Below are 25,954 nucleotides of genomic sequence, written 5' to 3' on the forward strand. Positions count from 1 at the left end.
GTAAGGCAGTCCCTGGCTCTCCAAAAAGTGTCCCAGTGGTGACAGGGTGGGGTGGGGAGTTTGCAGAGCACAGGCTCCTCTGGGCTCTTGGCAGGGGCCACAGGGACTGGGGGGCAACAGGGGACAGAGACTGGGATGAGAGGTCACACCTAGGAATCCTCCTGGGGGGTAGAACGAGACCTTTGCTTCCTGACACTCACTGACAGTGATGAGGGCCCTGGGGAAGCCCGGGGCCCCACCTGCCTCCCTCGGGGAACTTCAAGGAGCAGCTGGCAGAGCTCTGCTTCAGGGGCCACATCTTGAGCTCCTGGCTGGGAACCACACCCACCACACAGCTGCCAGACGTGGTCCGGGGGGGCTCAGCATTCTCTCTAGAGGAGGAGCAAGCAAAGCTCTCACTGCTGAGAAGGCCCTCGACTCACTGACATCTGGGAAACTGGGAATTGGTGATCCTGGAGCCCACCTGGCCCACCACGCAGATGGGGAGACTGAGGCACAGAGGAGCAATGGGATTTGCTGGGGTTTGCATGCAGGCAACTGTTACTGAGCACCAGCTCTGTGCCAGGCTCCAGGTGAGCATGATCTCCTCCAGTGCCCACCGCAAGCCCAGGCAGCACCAGGTTACACGTGGAGGAGCTGAGGGTCCCCCTGCTGCAGAGACCCAAACAGAGGCCATAGAGAGGTTCCATGGCATGGTCGAGGTAAGGTGTGCAGGACACTGGAGACCCAGCCCAGGTAGTGCTGGGGGGATTCAGGGAGCCCCGGGACTGGGACAGGCAGCAGCTGGCTGTGCCCGTAGCCCCTCTGAGGGCCTGGGGGCCTGGGGAGAGAGAGTAGCTCCATGGCCAGCATTTCAACAAGCTGGGCTAATTGCTGCCAGGCGTGGGAGGCGGGGCCGCTTTGGGGAAACTCGCAGGACACGAAGATCTGTGCAGTGAAAAAGCAAACCTACTACCCGCCCCTCCACCCGCCCCACTGCTCTTAGCATAGGGGGAGGTGGGAGGTGATACATATTCATGAGCTCATAATCCCTCATCACCCCTACATCACACACAGAGATTCCAGCAGCTTGGGCTCATACATAATTATAAGGCGGGTCCTCCATCACTGCCTTGGTCCACCAGAGGACAACAGAAGACATGGGGGCTGTAGGGGATGCATGATAGGGGAGGGGCTGGGGATCCAGGTCCCAAAGTTGGGGCTGGGAGCTGCCCACTGTCCATGTGCAGCAGCCTCGAGCACAGGGGCCTTGTCTGCTATAGCATCAGCCAGCAATGCAGGCCACAGACCCCCAGGGCCAGTCACCAGCCAGTCCAGGGACCCAAGCACATCCAGTGGGCAGGGCTCTCCCGCCCTCTCCAGGCTCTCCCGGGGGCTCTGGGTGAGGGGTGACAAGCAGGGGAGGGGCGTCTTTCCCTGTGCCCAAGGTCTGTCCTCCTGCCTGGAGAGAAAAGGGGAACCGCTTCCCAAGCAGGGTTTGGAGGCTCAGCCTGGCGCTTGGTTAAGAGTGAGAAGAGGTTAAGGGGATCCTGCCTGGGATTAGGACAGCAAGGGACACAGGGGAGCTGCTGAGAGCCGGGTTGGAAGGGGTTAATGGCTGGGACTAAGAGAGGGGGCTTGGGAGAGGCACAGTGTCTCACATCTGTAATCCCAGCAGTGTGGGAAGCTGAGGTGGGTGGATGACCTGAGGTCACGAGTTCGAGACAAGCCTGGCCAACATGGCAAAACCCCATCTCTACTAAAAATACAAAAATTAGCCAGGTGTAGTGGCGAGTGCCTGTAATCCCAGCTACTTAGGAGGCTGAGGCAGGAGAATCACTTGAATCTGGGAGATGGAGGTTGCTGTGAGCCAAGATCGGGCCATTGCACTCCAGCCTGGGTGACAGAGCAAGACTCCATCTCAAAAAAAATAAAAAAATAAAAGAAAGGGGGTGGTGGCTTGATGCACAGACTACAGGGGCTCAGAGCAGATGTTTAGAGGGAAAACAACCCCACCTGTGCCTGCCCCTGCCCTTGCCCCTGCCCCTGCCCTGGCCAGGGCTGCCTGAGCACTTTCCTTATGGAGCAAACAGACACGGGACACCTTTCCTTCAAGAAAAATTAAGGTGATTTTTGGCAAATTATGCTTCTAAACATTTCCTCAAAATGCCCAAACTCCTTAAAAGAAGTTTGCATAGTTCATGTCTTATTTGTAGACCGGGAAAGACCTGCTAGTGAAGGTGGGAGTGGGGGAGGGTGGGGAAAGAGTCCCTGGGGGCCCAGGACTCACTTGCTGATGCCGTCAAAGGAGGCCTCCCTGCAGACGCTGCCGCTGTCCGTGTTGACGCCACGCTGGGGAGAGAGAACACAGACATGACACACGGGGCCGCATGGCGCCCCCACAGCCTGCACCCCTGAGGCCTCCAGCTAGGCTCAGGACAGGTAAGAACAGGATCCCCTCCTGCCTTCCCCCAACAGATGAGCCACCCAGCCGGGTAGCTCCAGGCCCGGCCCCAACACAAGGACAGCCCTCTTTGCTACCACTTGCCAAGTGGAGGAAGTGGGGGCCCCCCAAACTCTGCAGCATCCCAGCTGCACAGCAAGGCCTTCTCCATGGAGGTCAGAGCACTCTGCTGAAACCAGCCAGGCTGCCCAGGCACAGGCGAGGACCCGGGACCACTCCCACTATAAATCTGCTCTCCCCAGCCTGGTCCATCTTCCCTCTCCTGCACACACTCCCCCCTAACTGTATAACATCCGAAAGAGTCCTGTCGAACCCAGCCCTTCTGGGGAGGTGTGCAGGACCTGACTGTGGCAGGACTGCTGTGAAGCAGGGTGACATCCCTCTCTTAACTCCAAGGAGACTCCAAATGGGACTTGGACAGGAGTGGAGACAAAACAAGGGACTTGGAGAAAAATGGGCCCTCTCCAGAGAGGCAAGGCATTTTATTTTATTTATTTTACTTATTTTTTTTTGAGACAGTGTCTTGCTCTGTCGCCCAGGCTGGAGTGTGGTGGCACCATCTCAGCTCACCTCAGCCTCCACCTCCCAAGTTCAAGTGATTCTCCTGCTTCAGCCTCTCGAGTAGCTGGGATTACAGGTGCGCACCACCATGCCCAGCTAATTTTATATTTTTAGTAGAGACACGGTTTTGCCATGTTGGCCAGGCTTGTCTTGAACTCTTGACCTCAAGTGATCCGCGCACCTCGGCCTTCCAAAGTGCTGGGATTACAGGCATGAGCCACTATGCCCAGCCTGGGCAAGGCATTTTAAATCACCATTTCTTTACCCAGAACTTCAGCTTGATGTCTAATCGTATATCTAAATTGAACACATTGGATCATCTATGACCATAATCATCTCACATAAGTTTCCCTTATAGCCATCAAGACACTAAAGCAAAAAAATGGGGCCAAGTGCTAAAGGAAATAACTATTTTGGTAAAAATCAATTAAGAAAAGAGAAAGGCTGGGCACGGTGGCTCACGCCTGTAATCCCAGCACTTTGGGAGGCCGAGGCGGGCAGATCACCTGAGGTTGGGAGTTTGAGACTGATCAACATGGCAAAACCCCGTCTCTAACAAAAAACACAATATTAGCCGGGTGTGGTGGTGCATGCCTGTAATCCCAGCTACTCAGGAGGCTGAGGCAGGAGAATTGCTTGAACCCGGGAGGTGGAGGCTGCAGTGAGCCAAGATCGCCCCACTGCACTCTAGCCAGGCAACAAGAGCAAAACTCCATGTTTGAAATGTTTGTTCTTCAGTGCCATAAAGAAATGGCACTTGAACATAAATTTAATTTATTTAGTAAGGCCATTTTCACTTCCTGCAGAAAGGGTACACTCTCCAGCAGTTTTGCCACGAGAGTTCACCAAACAAAGGAGACAGGGTCGTTTATAACCTGGTGTGTCCACGCTACTGCTGTGTCCAGTTTCCATTGGCTGGAATGGGACCCCACATTCTGTATTTGTCCCGATTGGCTAGCAACTTAGAACTTTTTAAAAGAGGCAAAGGCAGAGGGGGAGAAAGGAAGGAGGAAGTAACTTGTGGAATGCTGAGAAAGGTAAAAACACTTTTAAATAAGGAAGAGGAACAGGCTATGACCTTATGTTTGCTTGGACCAGTATAAGCACGTCAGGGCAAATATTTAGGTTAAATTGTGGGAGCTAAAAACATAAAGTATATTGATTTCTTTATTACAGCTAGCAGATATTTAAGAATGTTAGCACAGGTCTTTGAATACATTTTGCTTCTAAGAGAAGTTACTGTTTATTTCTAATTAGATGGGGAAGAAAGTCTTTGAAGAGAAACCTCTACTTTACTTTTTATATTCCATCTCAAAAAAAAAAGACAAGAGGGAAGGGTCACTTTGGGGGGAAGGCTTGTGGACATGCCTCTTATATGAAACTCCCAAGCTCAAAGAAGTGTAAGAAAGCACACTTCTCTGAGAAATTCCAGAGAATTCTTTGGGGGCACACCACAGCTCAAGTGCCCCCAAAACCCTGCCGGCGTACCCAGAGCCCACCTCGCACCCCCCACCCTAGCCCAGGCCCTCGGTCAGTCACTGCGCCCCACACCCCTGCTACCTTGAGGGCAGACGCCCGGGGGTGTGGTTTTCAGACCCCATTAACAGGGCAGACAGAGGGTGGGAATAAACTTTCTTTTTTCCTTTTTAAATTTTTTATTTTTAGTTTTCATGGGTAGATATTAGGTGTATACATTTATGGGGTACATGAGATATTCTGATACAGGTATGCAATGTGGAATAATCACATCAGGATATATGAGCTATCCATCACCTCAAGCATTTATCCTTTCTGTTACAATCCAATTGCACTCTTCTGGTTGTTTTTAAATGTACAATAAATTATTGTTGACTGTAGTCACCCTGTTGTGCTATCAAATACTAGATCTGATTTGTTCTACCTAGCTATATTTTGGTACCCATTAAACTGACTTTCTACATCCACAAATTCCATGAGCTCACCCTGACACAAATACATCTTCTAGCCAGGTTTAACCTTAGAAGTGGGTGTGGTGCCAAGTCCACATCCTCATGACAGGACACAGCAGGTCCCAGGGAGACTCAAGGATGGTGTCCCATAAACAGCTATTCAGACTGAGCAGGTATCGCTACTTATCACTGATGACCATTCCTCTTGGTTTATTTTTTTCTTTTTTTGAGACAGGGTCCTGTCTGTGGCCCAGACTGGAGCACAGTGGCGCGATCATACCTCACTGCAGCCTCAAACTCCTGGGCTCAAGCACGCCTCCCACCTCAGCCTCCCAAGTAGCTGGGACCACAAGCACATGCCACCAGGCCTGGCTAACTTTTTAATTTGTTGTAAAGACAGGGTCTTGCCATGTTGCCCAGGCTGGCCTGGAACTCCTGGCTCCAAGCGATCCTCCCACCTTGCCTCTCAAGGCACTCGGATAACAGGCGTGAGCCCCTGGACCTAACCCCTCTCAGTTTTTTAATCCTCCCCTATGGTCCCGACCTCTGCAGGAGAGGTGGCCCCCATAAAAACCCTCCCCAGAGCCAAGCACTGCCCCACCCTTGGACACCAGCCACTTACCAAAGTGAGGAGGACAGAGGGCTTCTGTGACGTCAGGACACTGGCAATCTAGAAGGTCGGAAAGAAAAACCCACTTTAGAGGCACCACTAAGCCTAATGAAGATGACATGCTACCATTCCTTCATAATGACAGTGCACATTTATCAAGCAGATCCTTAGAACAGGCGACGCGGGCGCTGCCCTCACCCTGCAGGTGAAGAAACCCAGCTTCTCCCGGTTGAAGGACTTCTGAAAGCCACACAGCCATCGAGGGGCAGAGAGGATAAACCTACACCTGGCTCGCTTCCCACCGCACCGCCCTGCTTCCAGGCACCACACAGATCCCTGGCTCCAAGCAGCCAGCCCTACCCACCCTCCAAGGCCAGCCCCTCTGCCCATCTGCAAAGTCCCTGCTCAAAGACCCGTCCCCCGGGAACCCTTTAGGCTCCAGGCCTACCAGCCTCTGGTTCCTAGGGCAGAAGACTCCCTCCCTGCTCCCCATTCAACCCCTAGACCCAGGGGAGTTGGCCTTCCCCAATCCCACCCTCTGGCCCCCACCCCACAGCCCACTCTCTGTCCCTCCACCATGACCCACTTGGACCTCCTGCCACTGCAGGCCAGTTACTTCCCGGCGCAAGCCCTTGCATCTGCATGCCGGGCCAGCTCCTCTCTCCACGCCTCTGCTCCAGCTCTTACCTCTCCCTGAGTGCCTTCTTCCCATCTTAGTGCCTCATCAACGTGCACTCAGGATGGAAGCCCCAGCCCCCTGGGCAGGTTCATTCACTCCCTCCTCTACTGCCCCACTGACAGTCACCACTCCCCCAGCAAAGTGCCATGTGCCAACCAGCCTGCTGGGAGCAATTTCTTCCTCTGCCAGCCCCTCCTCCTCAGTCTGCCCTGCATCTTGGCTACTGCAGACCCTCTTGTTTCTGAGCACCCCCTAGGCAGAGAACAGTCTCATCTCCACAGCCCTCGCCTCTCCCCACACCCCTATCCTAACTCTTTACACCCGAAACACAGGGGGAGAGTGAGGAGAACGTGTTGTTGTTTTAACAGCTTGATTGAGTGATCACTGACATACTCTATGCTGCCTGTATTTAACACAGACATTTTGATAAGTTTTGACATATGTATACATATACCTTTCTTAATACTGAGATGCCTCCCAAGAAAACCTGGAACGTATTGAAAACTATAAAAAGATAAAATGCACGTACAATCCTATCTCCAGAGACGTTTTAGCTTTGCTCATAAAAACAGAGATCTGTAATGACATTTGGATCATATGAAATTACATGCTTCACTTATTTCCTGTCATTATATATTCTTCAAACATGCAATTTTTAGCAGTCACTACCGCTGGGGACAGTAAACGACCAGTAGGTCGCTGAAGACGGCCTGTGCCAGTCATCTTACACACAGCATCTCATTTAACCACACGGGGAGACAGTGCGGCAAACGTGCAGGTTTCGCAAATGGAAATGGCTTACAGATTAGAGAACTTGCCTGAGTCTGGTTAAAAAATAACAGCACAGCCCAGATTTGAACCTACGGCTGTAGAATACTCTCTTAATGGACGCTACTCATTCCTCTACGGACACTTAAATTACATCTAATACACTTTGGGAGGACAGGGCGGGCAGATCACGAGGTCAGGAGATCGAGACCATCCTGGCTAAAACAGTGAAACCCCATCTCTATTAAAAATACAAAAAAAATTAGCCAGGCGTGGTGGCGGGTGCCTGTAGTCCCAGCTACTCAGGAGGCTGAGGCAGGAGAATGGCGTGAACCCAGGAGGCGGAGCTTGCAGTGAGCCAAGACTGCGCCACTGCACTCCAGCCTGGGCAACAGAGCAAGACTCCGTCTCAAAAAAAAATTACATCTAGTAATTAGCTATTATAAATAACGCTGTGATGAACATCCTCGCATACAAGTATTTCTTTAAAATTAAATGCCAGCCAGCCACAGTGGATCATGCTTGTAATCGCAGCACTTTTGGAAGCTGAGGCAGGTGGATCACGAGGTCAGGAGTTCGAGACCAGTCTGGCCAAATGGTGAAACCTCCATCTCTACTAAAAATTAGCCGGGTGTGGTGGCATGTGCCTGTAGTCCCAGCTACTCGGGAGGCTGAGGCAGAAGAATCGCTTGAACCCGGGAGGCGGCAGTTGCAGTGAGCCGAGATCATGCCATTGCACTCCAGCCTGTTGGGTGACAGAGCGAGACTCTGTCTCAAAAAAAAAAATTAAATGCCTTTAAAACTGTTGGGTCAAAAGCCACAGACTTTGTCAAGGTTTACCATGCTCCTGGCCCAATGATCCTCCAGACATGTATCAACAATCTCCCGGGATCCTCCCTCATGTTACTGAGTGACTGCTTGGAGAATGGCTGTGTCCTTTGGCCTCAGTGTTGCAAAAAAACAAAAGGCTCGGCTGGGTGTGGTGGCTCATGCCTGTAATCCCAGCACTTTGGGAAGGCTGAGGCGGGTGTATCACTTGAGGTCAGGAGTTCAAGACCAGCCTGGCCAACATGGTGAAACCCCGTCTCTATTAAAAAATACAAAAAAATTAGCCGGGCTTGGTGACTGTAATCCCAGCTACTCGGGAGGCTGACGTAGGAGAACCGCTTGAACCTGGGAGGCAGAGGTTTCAGTGAGTCGTGACTGTGCCACTGCACCCCAGCCTAGGGGGCAAGAACGAAACTCAGTATCAAAAAAAAAAAAACAAAAACAAAAAACACCCAAAAGGTTCAGCTGTGTCCCTACACACCCTCAGCCCCTCCCGACGGAAGGGGAGACTTATTAAAAGGAACAGGGGTACACGTGCCGGCCCTGGGTGTGTTGTTACGTTGATGTGAAGGTTCTGCATTCAGCTGCACAGAAGGAGCCCGTCAATTAGAGCAGCTGAATCAGAAAGCCAGGAGGCACTTGGGGATTGTATCTGCTATCGTCTTGGGAGGGAGGAGCGGGATAACAAATGTGTGGGCTGATGGTTTTTCTCTGGGCGGCGACTCTCAGGACATGCTGGTTAGGAATAATGGAGGAGGGGAGAGCAGCCGTCTCCTTGCAGCCCGGTGCTCAGACATTCCAGGCCTGACTCTGAGAGCAGGCTGTGCGTCTCCTAGTCCTGGCAGGGCAACATCTTTTATTGATCACAACTGCTTGAGTGGGCCCTGGTTACTTCTGCAGCTGCAAAAACCTCTCCCGACCTGGCAGCTCCACACGCCCTTCCCCATGGAGACCCATTAGTGCTACGCTCTCATCAGCACACCCTGACTCCGTGCCTCAAATATTAAGGGAACACGACGCGCTGTGCGTTGCTGGCTCCCGATGTATCCCCAGCACACAAGACAACTCAGGCTCTGTCAACTCAGGGCCTCGTTTCCACGGAGTGGTGGCCACTGGGGACCTCTCACACCCTGCGCTGTTAAATGACCCTGCCTTGCTTCGTGCCAGAGCCAGCATCGATTTCTCCGGCAGCCCCCGGCCTCTCTGGCAGATGGAGCTGGATGGTCACGGGCAGAATTCATCAGAGCCCTGTGGGTGTACATCCTCCCCTGGGGACAATCAGAGGCTTCCCACGGACACCTCCTGCACTTTCCTAACCAGGGCCCAGACCAGGCCCGAGGGCCGCTTTTCGCAGGGTGATAAGCTGGACAAAAAAGCTGGATATGACTTTGCCAGCGCTGGGAAAGCCTGTAAGGCTCCAGAGAACTGGCTCTGCCCTGCAATCACTGAAGCTTTTGAAAATAAACCTTCTTTCGTGGCATTCTCCTCCAACAGTACTGCACGCTGGTGGCCTGCACTGCTTTTACAATTTCAAATTTGTTTCTCAAATGTAAACATCAGTAAACATCACCAACAGTCTGGATGTGTGGCTACTCCTGAACAATCAGGTTCCTGGAGCCATGGGCTTGTCGTCCCACAGCACAGTGGCCCCTGCTGACCCCATCGCTTCCGATGCCTGTCCCTGTGCTGCTGCGGTTGTCCTCTTACATCTGTCCTGCCTGTAGCAGACTTGGTGACCCTTGGACCTTCTCACATATGCCTGGCGCCATAAAGGGAAGCAAGTGCATGGAACGCACGCTTCACCTGCCAGCTCTCAGCCGCTGATCCCGCCAGCCTTTGCACGGGGCCTTCACGGCAGAGCCTCGGGGCCCCACTCAAGGTTCTGCTGAATGCCTCCTTCTCAGGGGAACTGCCTTCTCAATAAACTCAGGATCCTCTGTGGGGAGGAGGGAACCTCGGAGCCAGCTGTGCCCCATCAGACACCTGCATGGCATACATGCTATCACGTGACCAGCCATGGCATTGGAGGCCTTCCTGCCTTTTTTCAGAGGAGACAAGCATTGGCTGTGATTTGTCACTGACAGCTAAGGCCACCCCAAGTGAGATGGGGCTGAGCACTGCAGAACCAGCCTGGGGACCCCTTCCCTGCATAAAGGGCTTCCTGTAACCTCCCATGATGCAACAGGCCCTGGGTACCTCAAGCAACCTGGGATACCTCCCAGCTCAGGGGGTTCAGTCCAGCAAGTCACACTTTTTGGCAGGCTCCCTTCAGAGCCACAGAAAATCAAAGGCACAGGGAGTCCATGTTGCCTCCACAGGAGTGTCCTACAGCAGCCCTCCTTTCTGAGGGGAAAGGGAGGCCTCGAGGGGAGGCCCCTGGCGTCACATCCCAGTACCACTCCCCTCCAGCTGTGGGACTGTGGACGAGGCCTTTCTCTCTGAGCCTCAGCCTCATATCTATGAACGCGGTGGGGGCTACGGCCCAGCACAGTCCCTGCCCCGCTGTGTCCCTCCCGCAGCGGGAGGGACAAGGGGCTCCAAGAGAGCTCTAGTGTTACTGGAGCCCACGTGGGCCGCCCCGGCATGAAGCACTTGCTCTGCTGTCAACGTGAGCCTTGTTCCCAGTAAAAACAGCGGCAGTAACAGTAACATCAACACCAATCTGCAATGGCAGTGGCGGTGACGGGGTGCGGTGGGGTGCTCCCGAACCCTAAAGAGATTCTAGCCTTTGAACTCTACTGAAGCCTCGACATTCTGCTTTGTATACGAAGACGAAGAATGAGCCAGTCTCTGTGCTGTCATTCTGTGCAACCATTAACAACTTCCCTGCCCTAACACTTAAGGTGGCCTGTCTCTTACTTTGCTTAGAGACCAGTTCTCCTTCCTCGCCCCCAGAAATCACAGTAGACATGGAGCTGAATTTTCCCCCAGTTATAAAGACAAAAATGTCAGACAGTGGCTGGGGAGGCTGTGGTCCAGAGGTGGCTCGGACTCAGCAGCTGAGTCCAGGGCAGAGGCAGGTGCCCGTCCCACCAGGGTCCTTGAGACAGGGTCCTGGAGGCAGGTGCCCGTCCTGCCAGGGTCCTTGAGACAGGGTCCTGGAGGCAGGTGCCCATTCCACCAGGATCCTTGAGACAGGGTCCTGGAGACAGGTGCCCATCCCGCCACGGTCCTTGAGACAGGGTCCTGGAGGCAGGTGCCCATCCCACCAGGGTCCTTGAGACAGGGTCCTGGAGGCAGGTGCCCATCCCGCCAGAGTCCTTGAGACAGGATCCTGGAGTCAGGTGCCCGTTCCACCAGGATCCCTGAGACAGGGTCCTGGAGGCAGGTGCCCATCCCACCAGGGTCCTTCAGACAGGGCCCACCCCAGGCTGCCCCTCCAGGTTTCACATCGAAGAGACCTGAAGGGTCAAGGTTTCAAAGGACAACAGTGTTAAGAAGCAGTTTCTGGGGCAGGAAACACATCTGCCAAGGAGAGGGTCGGAAGGAAAATGAGAATGAAGGAGTAGGTGCCTCCCGTTCCACTTCCGAGACATACAAGGCAAGTGGCAGATGGTCTCGCTGGGAGCGTGCAAATAAACGTTCCGTCTATTTTAGATCCTGTACTCAATGGGATCAATATGATAGGTCACATGTGTATTGACAGAATCTTCAGATGTTAAGAGTCACCCCCAAAAGCTTGGGATTGAAATAACATAACATAAAGATCCATCAAAAGCCTCCTCTCTCCACAGTCCAACCAGGCAGAAGATGCTGTAGAGACAGGCCCCCATGTCCCTGTAGAGGTGGGCAGTGCCCTTCACAGAGGCTCTTCCAGGGATCTCTGCCCAGGCACCACCACCCTGCGGTGACTGTTCACTCATGTGGTCACCTCCTGCACTGGACTGTGCCCTGGGCTGTTGAGGTCAGCCCTGGGTCTCGGCCACCTCTGATGCCCTACATGTCCCTGGGACTGGGCAGGGAGAGAGTGCAAGAGGAATGTCTGGGGAAAAAGAACTGGACGTTCAAGACAAATACAAGGCAGTCAAGGGCAGGGTGCACATCAGAACACAGTCAGCGTCCATGGTGTCCACAACTTGTCCTGAGGGCTCAGGGAAGGGGCACCAGTGTGGGCCAGAGTCTACAGCAGATACAGTGGCTGGTACAAGGCTGGTGCAAGGCCTCAAAAGATGGATAGGAGAAAGACAGAGAAATGGAAAACATATTCCAGGACAGCAGTACCGGGGGCAGGGCTGGGCACATGGTACTGGCCCACCTGCAGTCAAAGAGAGCTGGCCACCCCCGAGCTGGATGGGCCAGGCTGGGCCCCCACATGCTGGGCAGAGACAACTGGTCTCTCACAGCACTGTGTCTGGCCATGATCCCTGGGAACCTGCTTCTCACCCAGTACCGTCATCTTCAACCAGGCTGTGTCCTGCCCAGGGGAAGGGGGAAGCTGCTTGGCTGCCAGAACTGGCTCCCCTGGCCACTTCCACACTGCAGCCCCAGCTCTTAGCATGGCCGACACATGTTCTCTGTCTGGGGAAATGTGGCTACAGGATGGCCCTGTCCAAAGCTGATGCTGCCAGGTCCAGGATGGACTCCCAGTGGCAGGCATTGACTTCTGGGTGCTTCACATTCTACACGGCACTGACCTGCACAGGACGTGGGGTTGTGACAGCGCCCAGGGCCAGAGCACAGAGGCCTCCTGTGTGCCAGGCAGTGGTTTAGTGTCAGGGCCTTTGGTCACGTAGACCACAGGGGCTCCCAGCTTGCTCTCACCTCTGTCCCAGCCCTGCCCCACTGGCAGGAAGGAGAGCTGGAGTCAAGGAGTCAGGGCAGCCCCTTTGACCTGCCTGGACTTGGTTGGCACAGATTCAAAACCCCAAGAGGACAGCCACATGCCTACCCAGGCCACATGACACCTGCTGGACAACCCCACTGAGAAGTGGATTGAAGTCAGGGGACCTCCAATGCTACTCTACAAGCCTTTCACAGCCTCGGGCTTTTCTGACAGTGGCATCTGCAGTCAACCAGGGCTCGAGACACACGAAGACCCCGGCCCAGCCTCGTGGTGACTTAGACCGTGTGCCACCGCTGCAGGCAGGCCCGCCTCTCAGAGACACCTCATGTATCTCAGCGGCCACAACCCAGGTCACCAGACACTTCTACCCACAGAGTCAGGGGCCTTCCCAGGCAAAGCAATGGCTCCGTAGAGAAGCCTGAGGCATGGGTTGCTGCCTACTCCTTCCAAATGGGAGCACCTGCGGCGCGGGGACTGGTGGCCAGGCAGTAGTGTCCCTGACATCCAGCAAGGTTGTGGCAGTGGAAGGAGAGGAACTCCAGGAGTGGAAGGCATGCTGGAAGCCCTGGGCTGCTCAGAGGAGGAGCCGGCTACCCACCTCATCTACGTACTGGACGTCGTCCACGGCATACTTCTCCTTGAAGTGCTCCTTGGAATGGATCCTCAAAGAAAAGCACAAGGAATATCAGGGTCAGGGCTTGGTAATGGCTCAGTGTGGCCACCTTCCTGCCTGCCAAGCCCAGGCCATGGAGCCCCAGTCCCATCCCCATCACGGTCAGCACCCAGCACCCAGCACCCAGCACCCGGCACCGAACAGGTCGGCCCAACACACACTTGGAGGGCAAAGGCCATTAGGCCACAGAGTGACGGCTGAACCACAGCTGCTTTCCTCAGCAACCCCCGCTCCTCCGTGACCCTAGCCACCTGCAGCCAGCCCCTGCAGACAAAACCCCTATCATCCCCTCCACTGCCAGAGACAGTCCACCAGGGCAGCCAGCCAGTGCACCCGTCCCTCTGTGGCATAAAACAATCTGCCTGCCAGGTCTTCATGGAGCATCTTTAAAGGAAAGTTTATTTTAAGGTCAGCCGCAGAATCCCAGCACTTTGGGAGGCCAAGGCGGACAGATCACAAGGTCAGGAGATCCAGACCATCCTGGCTAACATGGTGAAACCCCATCTCTACTAAAAATACAAAAAATTAGGGCGTGGTGGCGGGTGCCTGAACTCCCAGCTACTCGGGAGGCTGAGGCAGGAGAGTCACTTGAACCCAGGAGGCGGAGGTTGCAGGGAGTCGAGATGGCACCACTGCACTCCAGCCTGAGTGACAGAGTGAGACTCCATCTCAAATAATAATAATAATTATTATTACTATTATATTTTATGTTCCAGAGACAGCATCTCATTCTGTCACCCCAGGCTGGAGTGCTGTGGCACAATCGTAGCTCACTGCAGCCTCAAACTCCTGGTCTCAAGCAATCTTCCTGCCTCAGCCTCCCGAAGTGCTGGGATTATAGGCATTAGGCACTGTGCCCAGCCAAACATTAACATTTTTAGAAAGTCAGTATCAGTATTACTCAATGTGATGAGAAAAACTCAAGCTTACTCATTACCCCTGAAAAATCTGCCAGTGAGAAGACACAGAATGGATGAGGTTGGGCAGCCCTCGTCCACCTCCTGATGGGCCCTTTGGTCACAGCTGTGCTAGGCAGACCTCCAGCCTGGGTCCAGCAAGCCGCCACCCCCAGGCTCTTGGTCAGCAGATAAGTCAATGTCTCTGTTAGTGACAGAGCTTACGCAAGGGGAAAGGAACACAAACTGCACAGGGGAGACACTGAGAGCCAAGTCCAATGACGCACGCATACTCGGTCCTACGTCATCCCACACCTGGGCCCCACCTCATCACAGGGGCTCTATCCCCAGCCGTGCTCCAGCCCTCCAGCTGTGCTCCAGCCCTCCAGCTGTCTGTGACCTCACAGTGTTACAGTCACCAGGTGCTGGGTCCCAAATAGGCCTCAGACAAAAAAACAGCAGATGGTTTCTGGATGGTGTTTCCTGGGCTGTCAAGGGGTGGTGGTGAGGCAGGAGAATAGGGTCGGGAGGCTTTAGGGCTTTTTCATGCTGACTTCCTAGAACTAAATTGAAAGGAAAACCCTAACTTTCCACACCTAAGTAACAAAGGACCAGAGGCTGCTCCCTTTGCAAACCCCCCCTTTTTTTTGAGGCAGATGGGAAATTGAAAGTACCTCTGATTGCAAGTGGAGTCTTGGTTTGCAAAGAAACGCAACTTTGTAACTTCACTTTAGCCTCCGATTGGTTGCAGAGGTGAAGTTACAAAGGTTGCTTTCCACAACCAATCAGACTGATGGCAGGCCACCACTTCATTTACACGAGGCGAGCACCAAGTGGCCAATGGGAAACCTCCTGGGGGTATCTGGACCCGAGAAGATTCTGTCACTAGGCCTTGAGACTCTGCTCAGCCGGCTCCCACACTGTGGAGTGCACTTTCATTTTCAATAAATCTCTGCTTTCATTCTTTCGTTGCTTCATTCTTTCCTTTGTGTGTTTTGTCCAATTCTTTGTTCAAAATGGCAACAACCTGGACAACTTGCAGTCAAGACCCTCTACGGATAACTGGGGGGCGGGGGGGTGGGGTGTTGCAGGTGCCGAGGATAATGTGCCTGGAGAACCCCACAGAACACGGTGGAGGGAGAGAACCTTGGGACTTGGAGGTGATGAACTTCACGAGTGAGCTCCTGAACTGGTGTCCTATGTGCCATTCTCAGCCTTTGTGACACTAAGGACCAGCATCACCTGCAGGAAACAGAATCTGCTCCTCTCTCTGAGTCCTCCACCACTTCCCTCCCCACCCAAACCAGGAAGTACTGGCCACAGGGCCCAGGGACGGCTGCAGGGAGCAACAACAAGGAGCACTGAGGGCCCGGGAGACGCTGGTCTCACCACGATCAATGGACTGCTCAGTGCAGCCCACAATGCCCTTTGCTTTCTCTCCCTTTTGGCTTCTCTGAAATGATCACGGGGTATCAAGCTCCTGCTGTTAATTAAATTTGCATGATTCAGTCACATTCACTTGTGCATTTGAGACAGGACTCAAAAGTTAAATGGCCAAGGTCTGACACCTCCATTAGCACGGCCTCGAGCAGTTACGGGGCAGGAATTGATGACGAGCGCCTCGCCTGGACTCCGGAGGCCCCAGACGCAGGGCTTATTGTGCAGCTGGCTCAAGGGAAGCCTGCAGACCCTTTGCTATTGAGCAACCACACTCTCAGCACCGAGTTGACCCCACAGCCCGGCACAAAAGCAGGTGTCAGAAATACAAAAGGCAGGGCCATCAGCGAAATGCATGGCTGGGATCAACACATCAACTCGGACTTTCTGGCTCCATAACAAACACCCTGCGTCCCTCAGTTGTTCCCAGCTCTGCCTCTAGCCCCCTCCCTTCATTGCCTCCAGCTGTGACAGGAGTGGAAAGCAACCTCATGGCAGAGTGGGGAAGTACAAAGGATCTGATTTTGAGGCCAGCGCCCTACAGAGGGGCATCTCAGCCATCAGTGTGGCACCTGACCTTGTCACCTCCACTCCCGTTATGGGCCTGAAACCTCCCAACTCACCCCAACTGTGCAGAGGGAAGCCACCAGGAAATGCATTCCCGCCCCTCCTGCCAAAAAGCGCCTCCCAAGCCAGAGGTCTGGTTCTCAACAGAAGAGCCACTTGACAGATACAACCTGAAAAGCTGCAAGCAGCTTTTCTGGCAACTGTGCATTTCATTCTCTTTTAAAGGGCAGAGATAATTAAGTTTAGATAGTACTTATTTTTCATGTTTGGGGGCTAATTATAGTAAAAACCATTTAAACGTCATCCTAAGGGATATGCGTGCCAGACTCCCACGTCAAACCAGCCACCGAAGGCTTGGCAGCCATGATTTGGTGGGGTTGATGAGAAAAGAAGAGGTGTGGCCACACAAGCCCTGCAAAGCTGGCTGGAGAGGCCCCTGAGGGGCTCTGGACTCCCTGAGGCCAGGCTGGCCAGGGCAGGAGGCAGCCACTCAGAGGGAGGGCCTGCACCCTGCCCTGTGGGGAGTCTGGGGTCCAGCAACGGTACTTCATGTCAGGCCCCATCGCATGGGAAGTCTGGATGGAAACAACCAGACTGGAGGCCGGGCACCGTGGCTCACGCCTGTAATCCCAGCACTTTGGAAGGCCAAGGTGGGCAGATCACCTGAGGTCAGGAGTTCAAGACCAGCCTGGCCAACATGGTAAAACCCCATCTCTACTAAAAATACAAAAAAATTAGCTGGGTGTGGTGGCTGTAATCCCAGCTACTCAGGAGGCTGAGGCAGGAGAATCGCTTGAGCTAGGGAGGTGGAGGTTGCAGTGAGCCGAGATCGCGCCATTGTACTCCAGCCTGGGTGATGAGATCAAAACTCTGTCTCAAAAAAAAAAAAAAAAAGAAAAAGAAAAAGAAATTACTGGACTGGGGAGGATGGGTCAGCAGAGAAGCTGCTGTCACCCCACACACACTCCCCTCAAATGCCAAGGATAGCTTTGGGAGGAGAGAGAAGTCCTCCTACCCAAAGGGGCTCTCGTCCTCCACAGGGGTCAGCATGCAGGGACCCCAGTTGGGCCCTGGCATGAATGAGAGAGGCCTTTCCCAGTCCCCGGAGTCAAAGCCCATGACTGCACACTCTGCAGTGACCGCCAGCAACTGTGGGGGCCACGGGTGGGAAGGAGACATTAAATTAATGCCACACAGTGCAGACACGAGGAGCCCTCTAGAAAATGAAATTTCAAAAAGCAGGTCTTGCCGGCTGGCTGACCACCTGCATGCGGTTAATGAATAAGTAATAGGGCCAAATTACAGCCGTCACCATCCATTTCCCGCGGCCCGGCCTGCCTTCAGCTACAAACAATGCTGCCTCGCGGACTCTCACTCTGCTCTCCACAGAAGGCAGCGGCATTTGCTCTGCGGTGGAAGCCGGCAGCCATCTGAGGATGTTAGCTGGTCAGAGACAAAAGCAGACCTCGCCACAGTGACGCAGGTGCCTACGCCCAAAGACCACTCTCGGAGCAAGCTTCCTCGCAGGGGCCACAGAGGGGACAGCGCTGCCCGGGAGGCTGGAGACCAGGTCCAGTGACCAGGCCTGCCCAGGGTCAGTGCCTCAAACCACCCGGGCAGCAGCCGAAGGAGCTCCTCAGCCCCTTCTCAGAGGCCTGCACGGCAAAGAGGGCCCCCGACACCCTGCCAATCACAAGGAGCGTGGGAGGGAGGCACCAGAGAGGCTGGGGAAGCCTCGATCCTCGGGACACTTAGTGGGGCAGAGCTGGGAAAAACACACAACACACAACACACCCTCATCACAAACACCCTACACAACACACACACCTGCACACAACACAGCACACTCACACCCACCACGCCCCATCACAAACACCCTACACATTATTTACTCACACACCCACACACCCACATACACCCTCATCACAAACACCCTACACACTACACACACACCCACACACAACACAGCACACTCACACCCACCACACCCCATCACAAACACCCTACACACTACTTACCCACACATACCCTCATCACAAACACCCTACACACTACACACACACCCAATACAGCACACTCACACCCACACCCCATCACAAACACCTTACACATCACTCACACACCCTCATCATACCCTACACACTACACACACACACAACACAGCACACTCCCACCCACCACACCCCCATCACAAACACCTTACACACCCCTCAGACACCCACACACACCCTCATTACACCCTACACACACATCCACACACAACACAGCACATTCACACCCACCACACCCTACACAACTCACACACCCACACTCATCACAAACACCCTACACACTACACACACACCCACACACAAGACAGCACTCTCACACCCCACACCCCATCACAAACACCCTACACGCTACTCACACCCACACACACTCTCATCACACCCTACACACTACACACACCCACACACAACACACACCCACCACACCCCATCACAAACACCCTACACAACACACACACACCCCCATACACACCCTCACATGCACCCTACACACCACACACACAACACAGCACACACACACACTTCCATCACAACCTACACACCACACACACTCCCATCACAAACACCCTACACACCACACATGCCCACTCACAACACAGCACACACATGCCCACACACACTCCCTCACATGCACCCTACACACCTCACATACCCACACACAACACAGCACACACACACTCCCATCACAACCTACATACCACACACCACACACACACCCATCACAAAAAACCTACACACCACACACACACCCCATCACAAACACCCTACACACCACACACACACACCCATACACACCCTCACATGCACCCTACACACCACACACACAACACAGCACACACACACACTTCCATCACAACCTACACACCACACACACTCCCATCACAAACACCCTACACACCACACATGCCCACTCACAACACAGCACACACATGCCCACACACACTCCCTCACATGCACCCTACACACCTCACACACCCACACACAACACAGCACACACACACTCCCATCACAACCTACATACCACACACCACACACACACCCATCACAAAAAACCTACACACCACACACACACCCCATCACAAACACCCTACACACCACACACACAAAACACAGCACACGCACACCCACATTCACCCCTCCTCATAAACACCCTACACACCACACACCCCCATCACAAACACCCTACACACCACAAACACAGCACATGCCCCCCCCACACAACATACTCTACATGCATCACACACCTCACGCACACCCCCAACATATGTCCTCTCCACATCACATCCATACGTACCCACCCCTCCACATGCACCACACCACACACAGGTGTGCACTCCATATGCACACACAGCACCCCACACATACACCATGCATGTGCAAACCCTCCCACCATACCCGCATCCATCTCTCACACAAGATGTGGGTATGGCCCTGGGAAGGCTGAGCGCCCCTCCCTGCATACCCAGAGCCGGGGACGGAATGCGTTACAAAGGTTCCAGGAGGGTCCCCCGACCTGGTCAAACTGGCTCCCCAACTCTGGGCTCCGAAGCTGCCTGGGGCGCTGACTCACAGAGGCCCACAGCCAAAGCCACCCTCCACTAAGCCCAACTCCGTGAAAAATGATGGGAAATGCTCTCACATCAAAAAGACACCACACACTATTGTTAGCAGAGATTCTGAATAAAAATGCATTCAGAGCTACCACCCTCCCCATCCCAGAACAGGCCTGGGGTGAGGAGTGGGCCGGCTTCAGGCTGCCCACAGCCCCTGGCGTCTGCAACCCTGACAACAGCAAGACCGTTTCCACAGGAAGTGGCAGATCCTGCAGACGGGGGTGTCGTTTCCCTGGGCGACTTTGGATTGCAGTATCTGCCAGATGGATTTTCAAAAACCATCAGATAGGGACTCAAAAGGAAGCTGAGGAGCTGAAGGTCAAATGTGAAGTCTGGTGGGTTTTGCTTGCAAAGGCCAGGTACTCCCGTCAGCCTCGCTCCTGGTGCCCTATTGATTCCAGGAGCAGCTGGAAGCAGCCATACGCAATCAGATCTGGCCACTCCCCAGCTCCAGTCCCACACAGTCAACCCCGCCACCACTGCTCTGTTACAACTGAGGCTTCTCTCCTGAGGGCTCAGGATGTGGAGACTCAGACAGGGTCACTCCAGGACAGTGGAACGGAGAGGCCTGCTCGGGGTGGCTGTGGTAGGGAGCCAGGACAGCAGGACACAAGGCTCTACCTCTCAGCTATGGGGCCAGATGCCCCCTTGGGACCAAGGCTGCCTGATCTGACCTGCCCAGCATGTACACAGCCTTTTCCAACAGGGGAGACCCCTGCTGGAAACCCCTGGAAACCCCAGGTGGGGCCCTGGTTAGCCCCTGATCAGACCCTCCCTGAAGCTGTTTCTCCTTCTCTGTTCTCTGTCCATCCCCACATCTCACAGAGGAGGCATCCGACCTGACTGCTGAGCTACTTCTCTGAGCAGTGGGACATGTCAACAGGCTCTGAGCCAGCAGTGAGGGCCATGAGGAGGCTGAGAGGGCAGCCAGGTCAAAACTGCAGGTGTCACCCGGAGCCAAGGGTACCCTGGCACAGGGGCCCTCGCTCGTCCTGAGTCGTGCCCCTTGCAAGAAAGGCTGAGGCCACAACTCTGCTCTGGGTAGAGAGGGGATGCTGGGAGAATCCTCCTGCAGAAAGCAGACCTAAACTCTTCGTCACTGCTGTCCCAGTTACAACAGCTGGGGAATAAACGACTCCAACACTTAGTGGAGTGCAAAACCACCGATCATGTTCATGGACTCTGAAGGTCGGGAATTTGGACCGAGCCCCGAGAGGACAGCAAAGCTCTGCTCCACATCTAGGACCTCAGCAGATGGAAGGCTGGGCCTCATGCACGCTGGCGGCTGGTGCTGCTGGCGGCTGGGGTCCCCCTATGGGGAGTCTGCGCTTCCTCATGATGTGGCGGCTGGGTTCCCAGGGCAAGTACCCCATGGGAGAGAACCAGGTGGAAGCCACAGTGCAGTTTACAGTCTAGCCTCAGACGTCACACAGCAACACTGCCACATCTGTCATGAGGCCCAGACCTGGGACAGGCAGAAGGGAAATATATGTCACCTGCAGACAGCGAGTGTCCAGAAACACTGCTGTGGCCATTTTTGGACAAGACAATCTGCCTCCTGGAACCATCCCTGCCTCATGTCAGTGTCAGAGATACAGCGGCCAGCACTGTAACTCCAGTCCTGGGGGGCCTCCAGAGCAGCATCACAGAGAAGGAACTGGAGCCCCAAACATGACCAGACCCACTCGCAAGCCCCATGGCCTCTCAGAAGCCACACTTAGCCAGCAGGCAAGCTCAGCCTCCAATTGCAGCTCCAGCAAGACCTGGCTGCAGGACCTGCACAGGTCACACCAGCACGCTGAGCCATCTCCTCTTTTGTAACAGGGCAGTCATAAGGATTCCACTGGGAATGGGATGAAGGTCGACAATAAAGATCACGACAGGATGGGAAGGCACTGTCAGGCCAGGGCCTCCGAGGGGCAGCCCGGCAGAAGCCCCAAAGGCAGTCGGCCCGGGTGTGTCCACTCCGTGCCCTTCTTCCCAGGGGCCAGGCCAGGAGACCACCCCCAGGAGAAACAGTCCTCTTTTCTTCTGCTGCCAATTGTGCTCCAGGCTGAGTCCTGCCCAGCGAAGATCCCAGTCTTGCCAGGATGGGATCCTGCCAAGCGGCCTAAGAGCAGAATGATCACCAACTTGTAAGCCTGAACCCCTCTCCCTGAGACAGCAGGAGCAGCACACACCATGGCCAACGAAGGCAGAAACGGAGTCTGCACTGAAGGGAGGGTGAGGGGAGGGTAGCACTGGAAGCAGGGGAAGCTCCACTGTGGCCCCAATCCTCGGCAGAGAGCCCAGTCCCTGTGGCAGCCAGGGGCCTTGTCACTCAAACCAGCCACAGCCTCTCCAGCCCACCTGGTAATGAGCGTTCTGGGGCACCAGGCAGCAAAGGCTGCAATTTATACATTAGCCCAGAATAATCACTCTCCAGGCGGAGATGACACGCAGTGAGGCAGCCAGCATTTAGCGGGATCCTCTGATCACCTCAAACCTCCCTGGTTAAGTACAGTGTCCGCCCTGGCACCACTGAGCAGGCAGAACAGCTCCTCGGCGGTGGGGAGTACCTGGAACAGCAGGCACCATGGAGGGTGGAGGAGGGTGCCCAGCAGCCCGAGCCTCTGCTCTATCTCACAGGTGAGCCGGGAGGGCAGGACCTGCGCTGCGTCCAGAGGAAGGCAGCAAATAACACACCCAGCATATCAGCGATGGGCCTCAGAGAGGGGGTTCCCCGATCCAAACCCAACCCACCACCCTCAGGCACGCACAGGGCCATGCCACACCTGTCGATGCCATGCAGGAGTGACGGCCTCGCAGGGCCAAACCCTCAGGCGTTTTCACAGACGGAGAAGCTAGAATTTCAGGATTAACAAACTGCACTTCTAAACAAACAAGGCCCCCAGTTGACAGGGCTCTGATGAGTGGAGGAACTCCAGGGTTCTTGGTCTCGAGTTGAATTAGAGAAAACGACATGGACACACGTGGAGTGGTTTTAAGGAGCGGAGAGTTTAATAGGCAAGAAGGAAGGGAGAAGACAGAAGGAAGAAGCTCCTCCGTATGGAGCCAGAGGGAGGGGGGCTCCAAAGCCAAAAGAGGAGGTCCCCAAGTGCAGTGGACACCAGCCAAGTATATATGCAGAGGCTGGAGGGGGCGATGTCTGATTTACATAGGGCTCAGGGGATTGGTTTGACCACGCATGTTATTCACATAGCCCACTAAAAAGCTGGCTCTCCCACCCTAGTCTTTTAATATGCAAATGCAGGGAGCCATGGATGTTCTACACATGTGGGGATATTTGGGGATGTTCTACACATGTGGGGCGGCCATGTTGCCAGGAACATGTGAGGCAAGGGTAAGAAGGCCTTGGGAATTGCCATGTTGGGTGGACCCAGTTTCTAATGGCCTGCATTTGCATATCAAAGGTTGCCGGCCTGGCTCTAGGAGCTGGGGCTTTACCAGAAAACTTCCCAAGGACCCCTTTTCCTCTCTATCTACCTTAAACAATTTCTCAATAACTCCTACCACACAGTCATACTCCAGCTCTAACATCCCTTCCCAGCCAAGGGTGCAGGGCTCTGGCAAGAAGCAGGCTGTGACAGCCCTGACCGCATGCCCTTCCTCCTGCAGCTCTTCCCTCCTCCCCGTCCCCAGGCCCAACCCCACTCTCTCATCCCACCTCCCCTACCCACCCCCAGCCCATGGTTGGTAGCCACGGTGCCCTGTCCAGGCTGCTCCTTACTTTCCCATCCAGGTGGCATGGCTGGCAGGAAGCCTGGGCACAAACAGGGTCGACTTCCCAGTGTCAACATCGATGACACCATAGCAGCCTGGCTCAGTGACACCGAACGCCCAGTGAAAGAAGGACTCCTGTGGCGGGAACAAGAACTATTGTTAGCCAGTGGAACATGAGGTGCAAGGAGGGACCGGTGGCTGCATCACAGCACCCTAGAGAGCCAGCTCAGACCGACAGCCTCCTGTAACTGACCCCAGCCCCAGACATCCCTTCCCCTCAGCACTCGACTCCCCAGCTCATCCTCCCGTAGTTTGGCAGGGGGCAGCCTAGCAGCTCCTCTACCCTGCTGGGAGCCCTCCCTGATGCTGTGGGTGTCAGGCATGTGCCCGAGCCCACCTGTATCCCCACCCCCGGGCCCACAACAGGGCGTCCAGCAGCACCACACATCCAGCTCAGCCCTGCCTCTCTGCCACGTGCAGGCAGGCAAGACGCCCCCCGGATTCCGACGCCCAGGCCGGATATCTGCACGGAAATGGATTCCTCCATTTAAGACTTCTTACTTCCCTCTCCCACCCCCGGGACGGCTGATGACTTGTGTTTAGGGATGAATGCTGCGCTAAAAGGACGTCATAAAGGTATGGTGGAGGAGGATCTCTTCCAAAATTAGCCTTGCATACCATCAGAAAGGGAGCCAACAGCTGAATTTAGGAAATCGGTTTTTAAGCCGCAGAATATTTAAACCTGGAGAAGCATCAAGACTAGCCAGAGAAAACTTCTTTAGACCTCCATGTTTCTCACAGCCATGGGATTGCAGGCTTGCAGCTGCGCGAACAATGGAGTGGAGAGACGGGACCCTTCAGGCAGGAGGTGCTTTTAGTAAAGAAAAAACACAGTCTGCGGTCGCTCAGCAATGGGTCTCAGCCCATCTGTGGCCTGCTGGGGCGACAGGGTCCAGCTAGGGAAGCCACGCCTTCCCATATCCTCTCCACACTCGGCTCCCCTTCGCATTCCCATCTCTCCTCTTGCCAGGATGCTGCATGGACACATTCCCTAGGCTCTGCCTGCCCCAGAGAGGTTCTGAAGTTCCTGCTGTGGTCAGGCTCCAGCTCTGGGCATGGCAGCGGGGAGAAAACAGCACTAGATTTAGAGCTGGAAGACAAAGTTCTAATCCCAGCTCCACCTCTTGGCAAGTCATTTCCCCTCTGAGCCTCAGTTTTCTCATCTGCAAAATGGGTGTAATGCTAAGATGTGTGAAAGTGGGCCCAGCTCAGAGCCTCACAGTCTTCCTGGGTGGGTGTCCTCATGTTCCTGTGCCTGGGGACTGAGTGCTGCCAGTGACTCTCAGCTATGGTCACCATGGCCAGGCTGGTTTCCTGCAGCTTGGCCACCCGCTGCCCCACATCTTCAAGTTCTACATCTTCAAGGAGCCCCTGGACCACTTCCCAGGCGAGGAAACAGAGGCTCAGGGAGGGCCACAAGGGGCAGCACTGGCCAAGCTGGGGCCTCCAACTCCTGCTCAGGACAGCAGCACCATCACACACCTGCTCACTTGTGGCCAAGGGGGGAGGCTCACCTGGCGGAAGAGGACCCCGGTGTCGGTGCAGTAGCGCTGAGTCTCCTCCCCGCCCTGCAGGACCACGATGGAGCCGGCCTGCACAGCAGGGTTCTTCCGCAGCCGCTCACACAGGCGCTGCCGGTTCAAGGCAAAGAGCGCCAGCGGCACTTTCAGGGTTTCATTCCCCAGCCAAAACGAGGGTCTGCAGAGGCAAGAGCACACACCGCCACACAGGCCTCTGTTAGCATCTCCAAGCATGCCCACACCTGAGGTCGGGGTGACCGGAGGCCCGAGCCTGCCGTGGGACCCCCATCAGCACGGGGCAAGCTGCCCAAGCTCCACCTACTTATGACCCAGAAACAGCCCCTCACTGATCCTCCTGAGGACCACAGGGGCTTGTCTCCCCTCCACCACCCATGCTGTCCTGACTCCACCCCCCTGCTCCTCTGCCCCCCAACCAACTGCCCAGCAGGCCACAGTGACCCTACGCTCCCGAATCTGCAGCAGGTCCCCAGTCCTCACTGGCCACTTGGTGCCTGCCCATGACCCTGGGGGCCACTCTCTCTGCGGAAACCTTCTCCAACAGCAGCCGGTCCAGGCTCCCTACCAGCCAGGCCCCTGGCTCCCGGCTCAACCTCCCTGCTAGAGGCCAGCTTGGCCCAACCCTGGGGCCTCTTCCCTAACTGGCTCCCTCCCTCAGCTCAGCTGAGCTTACCCAGTCCTTCAGCTCAAAGGACCATCTGCATCTGCAGACTGATGATGTCCAGCTCCAGACTCACAGACCCATCAGCCACCCTCAGCAGGCAGAAGATGCACGTGAACCAAAGTCGCTCCTCCCCAG

General features: G+C 54.9%; 1 protein-coding gene across 3 annotated transcripts in view; it reads right to left on the reverse strand.

Annotated features, from left to right (window-relative positions):
* The window catches only part of PEPD (peptidase D), a 141,072-nt gene that overhangs the window by 106,239 nt on the left and 8,879 nt on the right, over positions 1 to 25,954 (reverse strand). For 2 of the 3 annotated variants that reach the window (XR_008540796.2, XM_054672426.1), the window contains exons 2-6: positions 25,132 to 25,315; positions 23,565 to 23,692; positions 13,199 to 13,262; positions 5,555 to 5,602; positions 2,270 to 2,331 (exon numbers count right to left, since the gene is read on the reverse strand). Coding sequence is in view for 2 of the 3 variants with exons in the window: in XM_054672426.1 (XP_054528401.1) it covers positions 2,270 to 2,331; positions 5,555 to 5,602; positions 13,199 to 13,262; positions 23,565 to 23,692; positions 25,132 to 25,315 (486 nt within the window). In the remaining variant the exon portion in view is untranslated. 3 annotated transcript variants of the gene reach the window in all.

This window comes from Pan troglodytes, chromosome 20 (assembly GCF_028858775.2).
Source record: "Pan troglodytes isolate AG18354 chromosome 20, NHGRI_mPanTro3-v2.0_pri, whole genome shotgun sequence".
In the NCBI taxonomy this organism is placed as follows: domain Eukaryota; kingdom Metazoa; phylum Chordata; class Mammalia; order Primates; family Hominidae; genus Pan; species Pan troglodytes.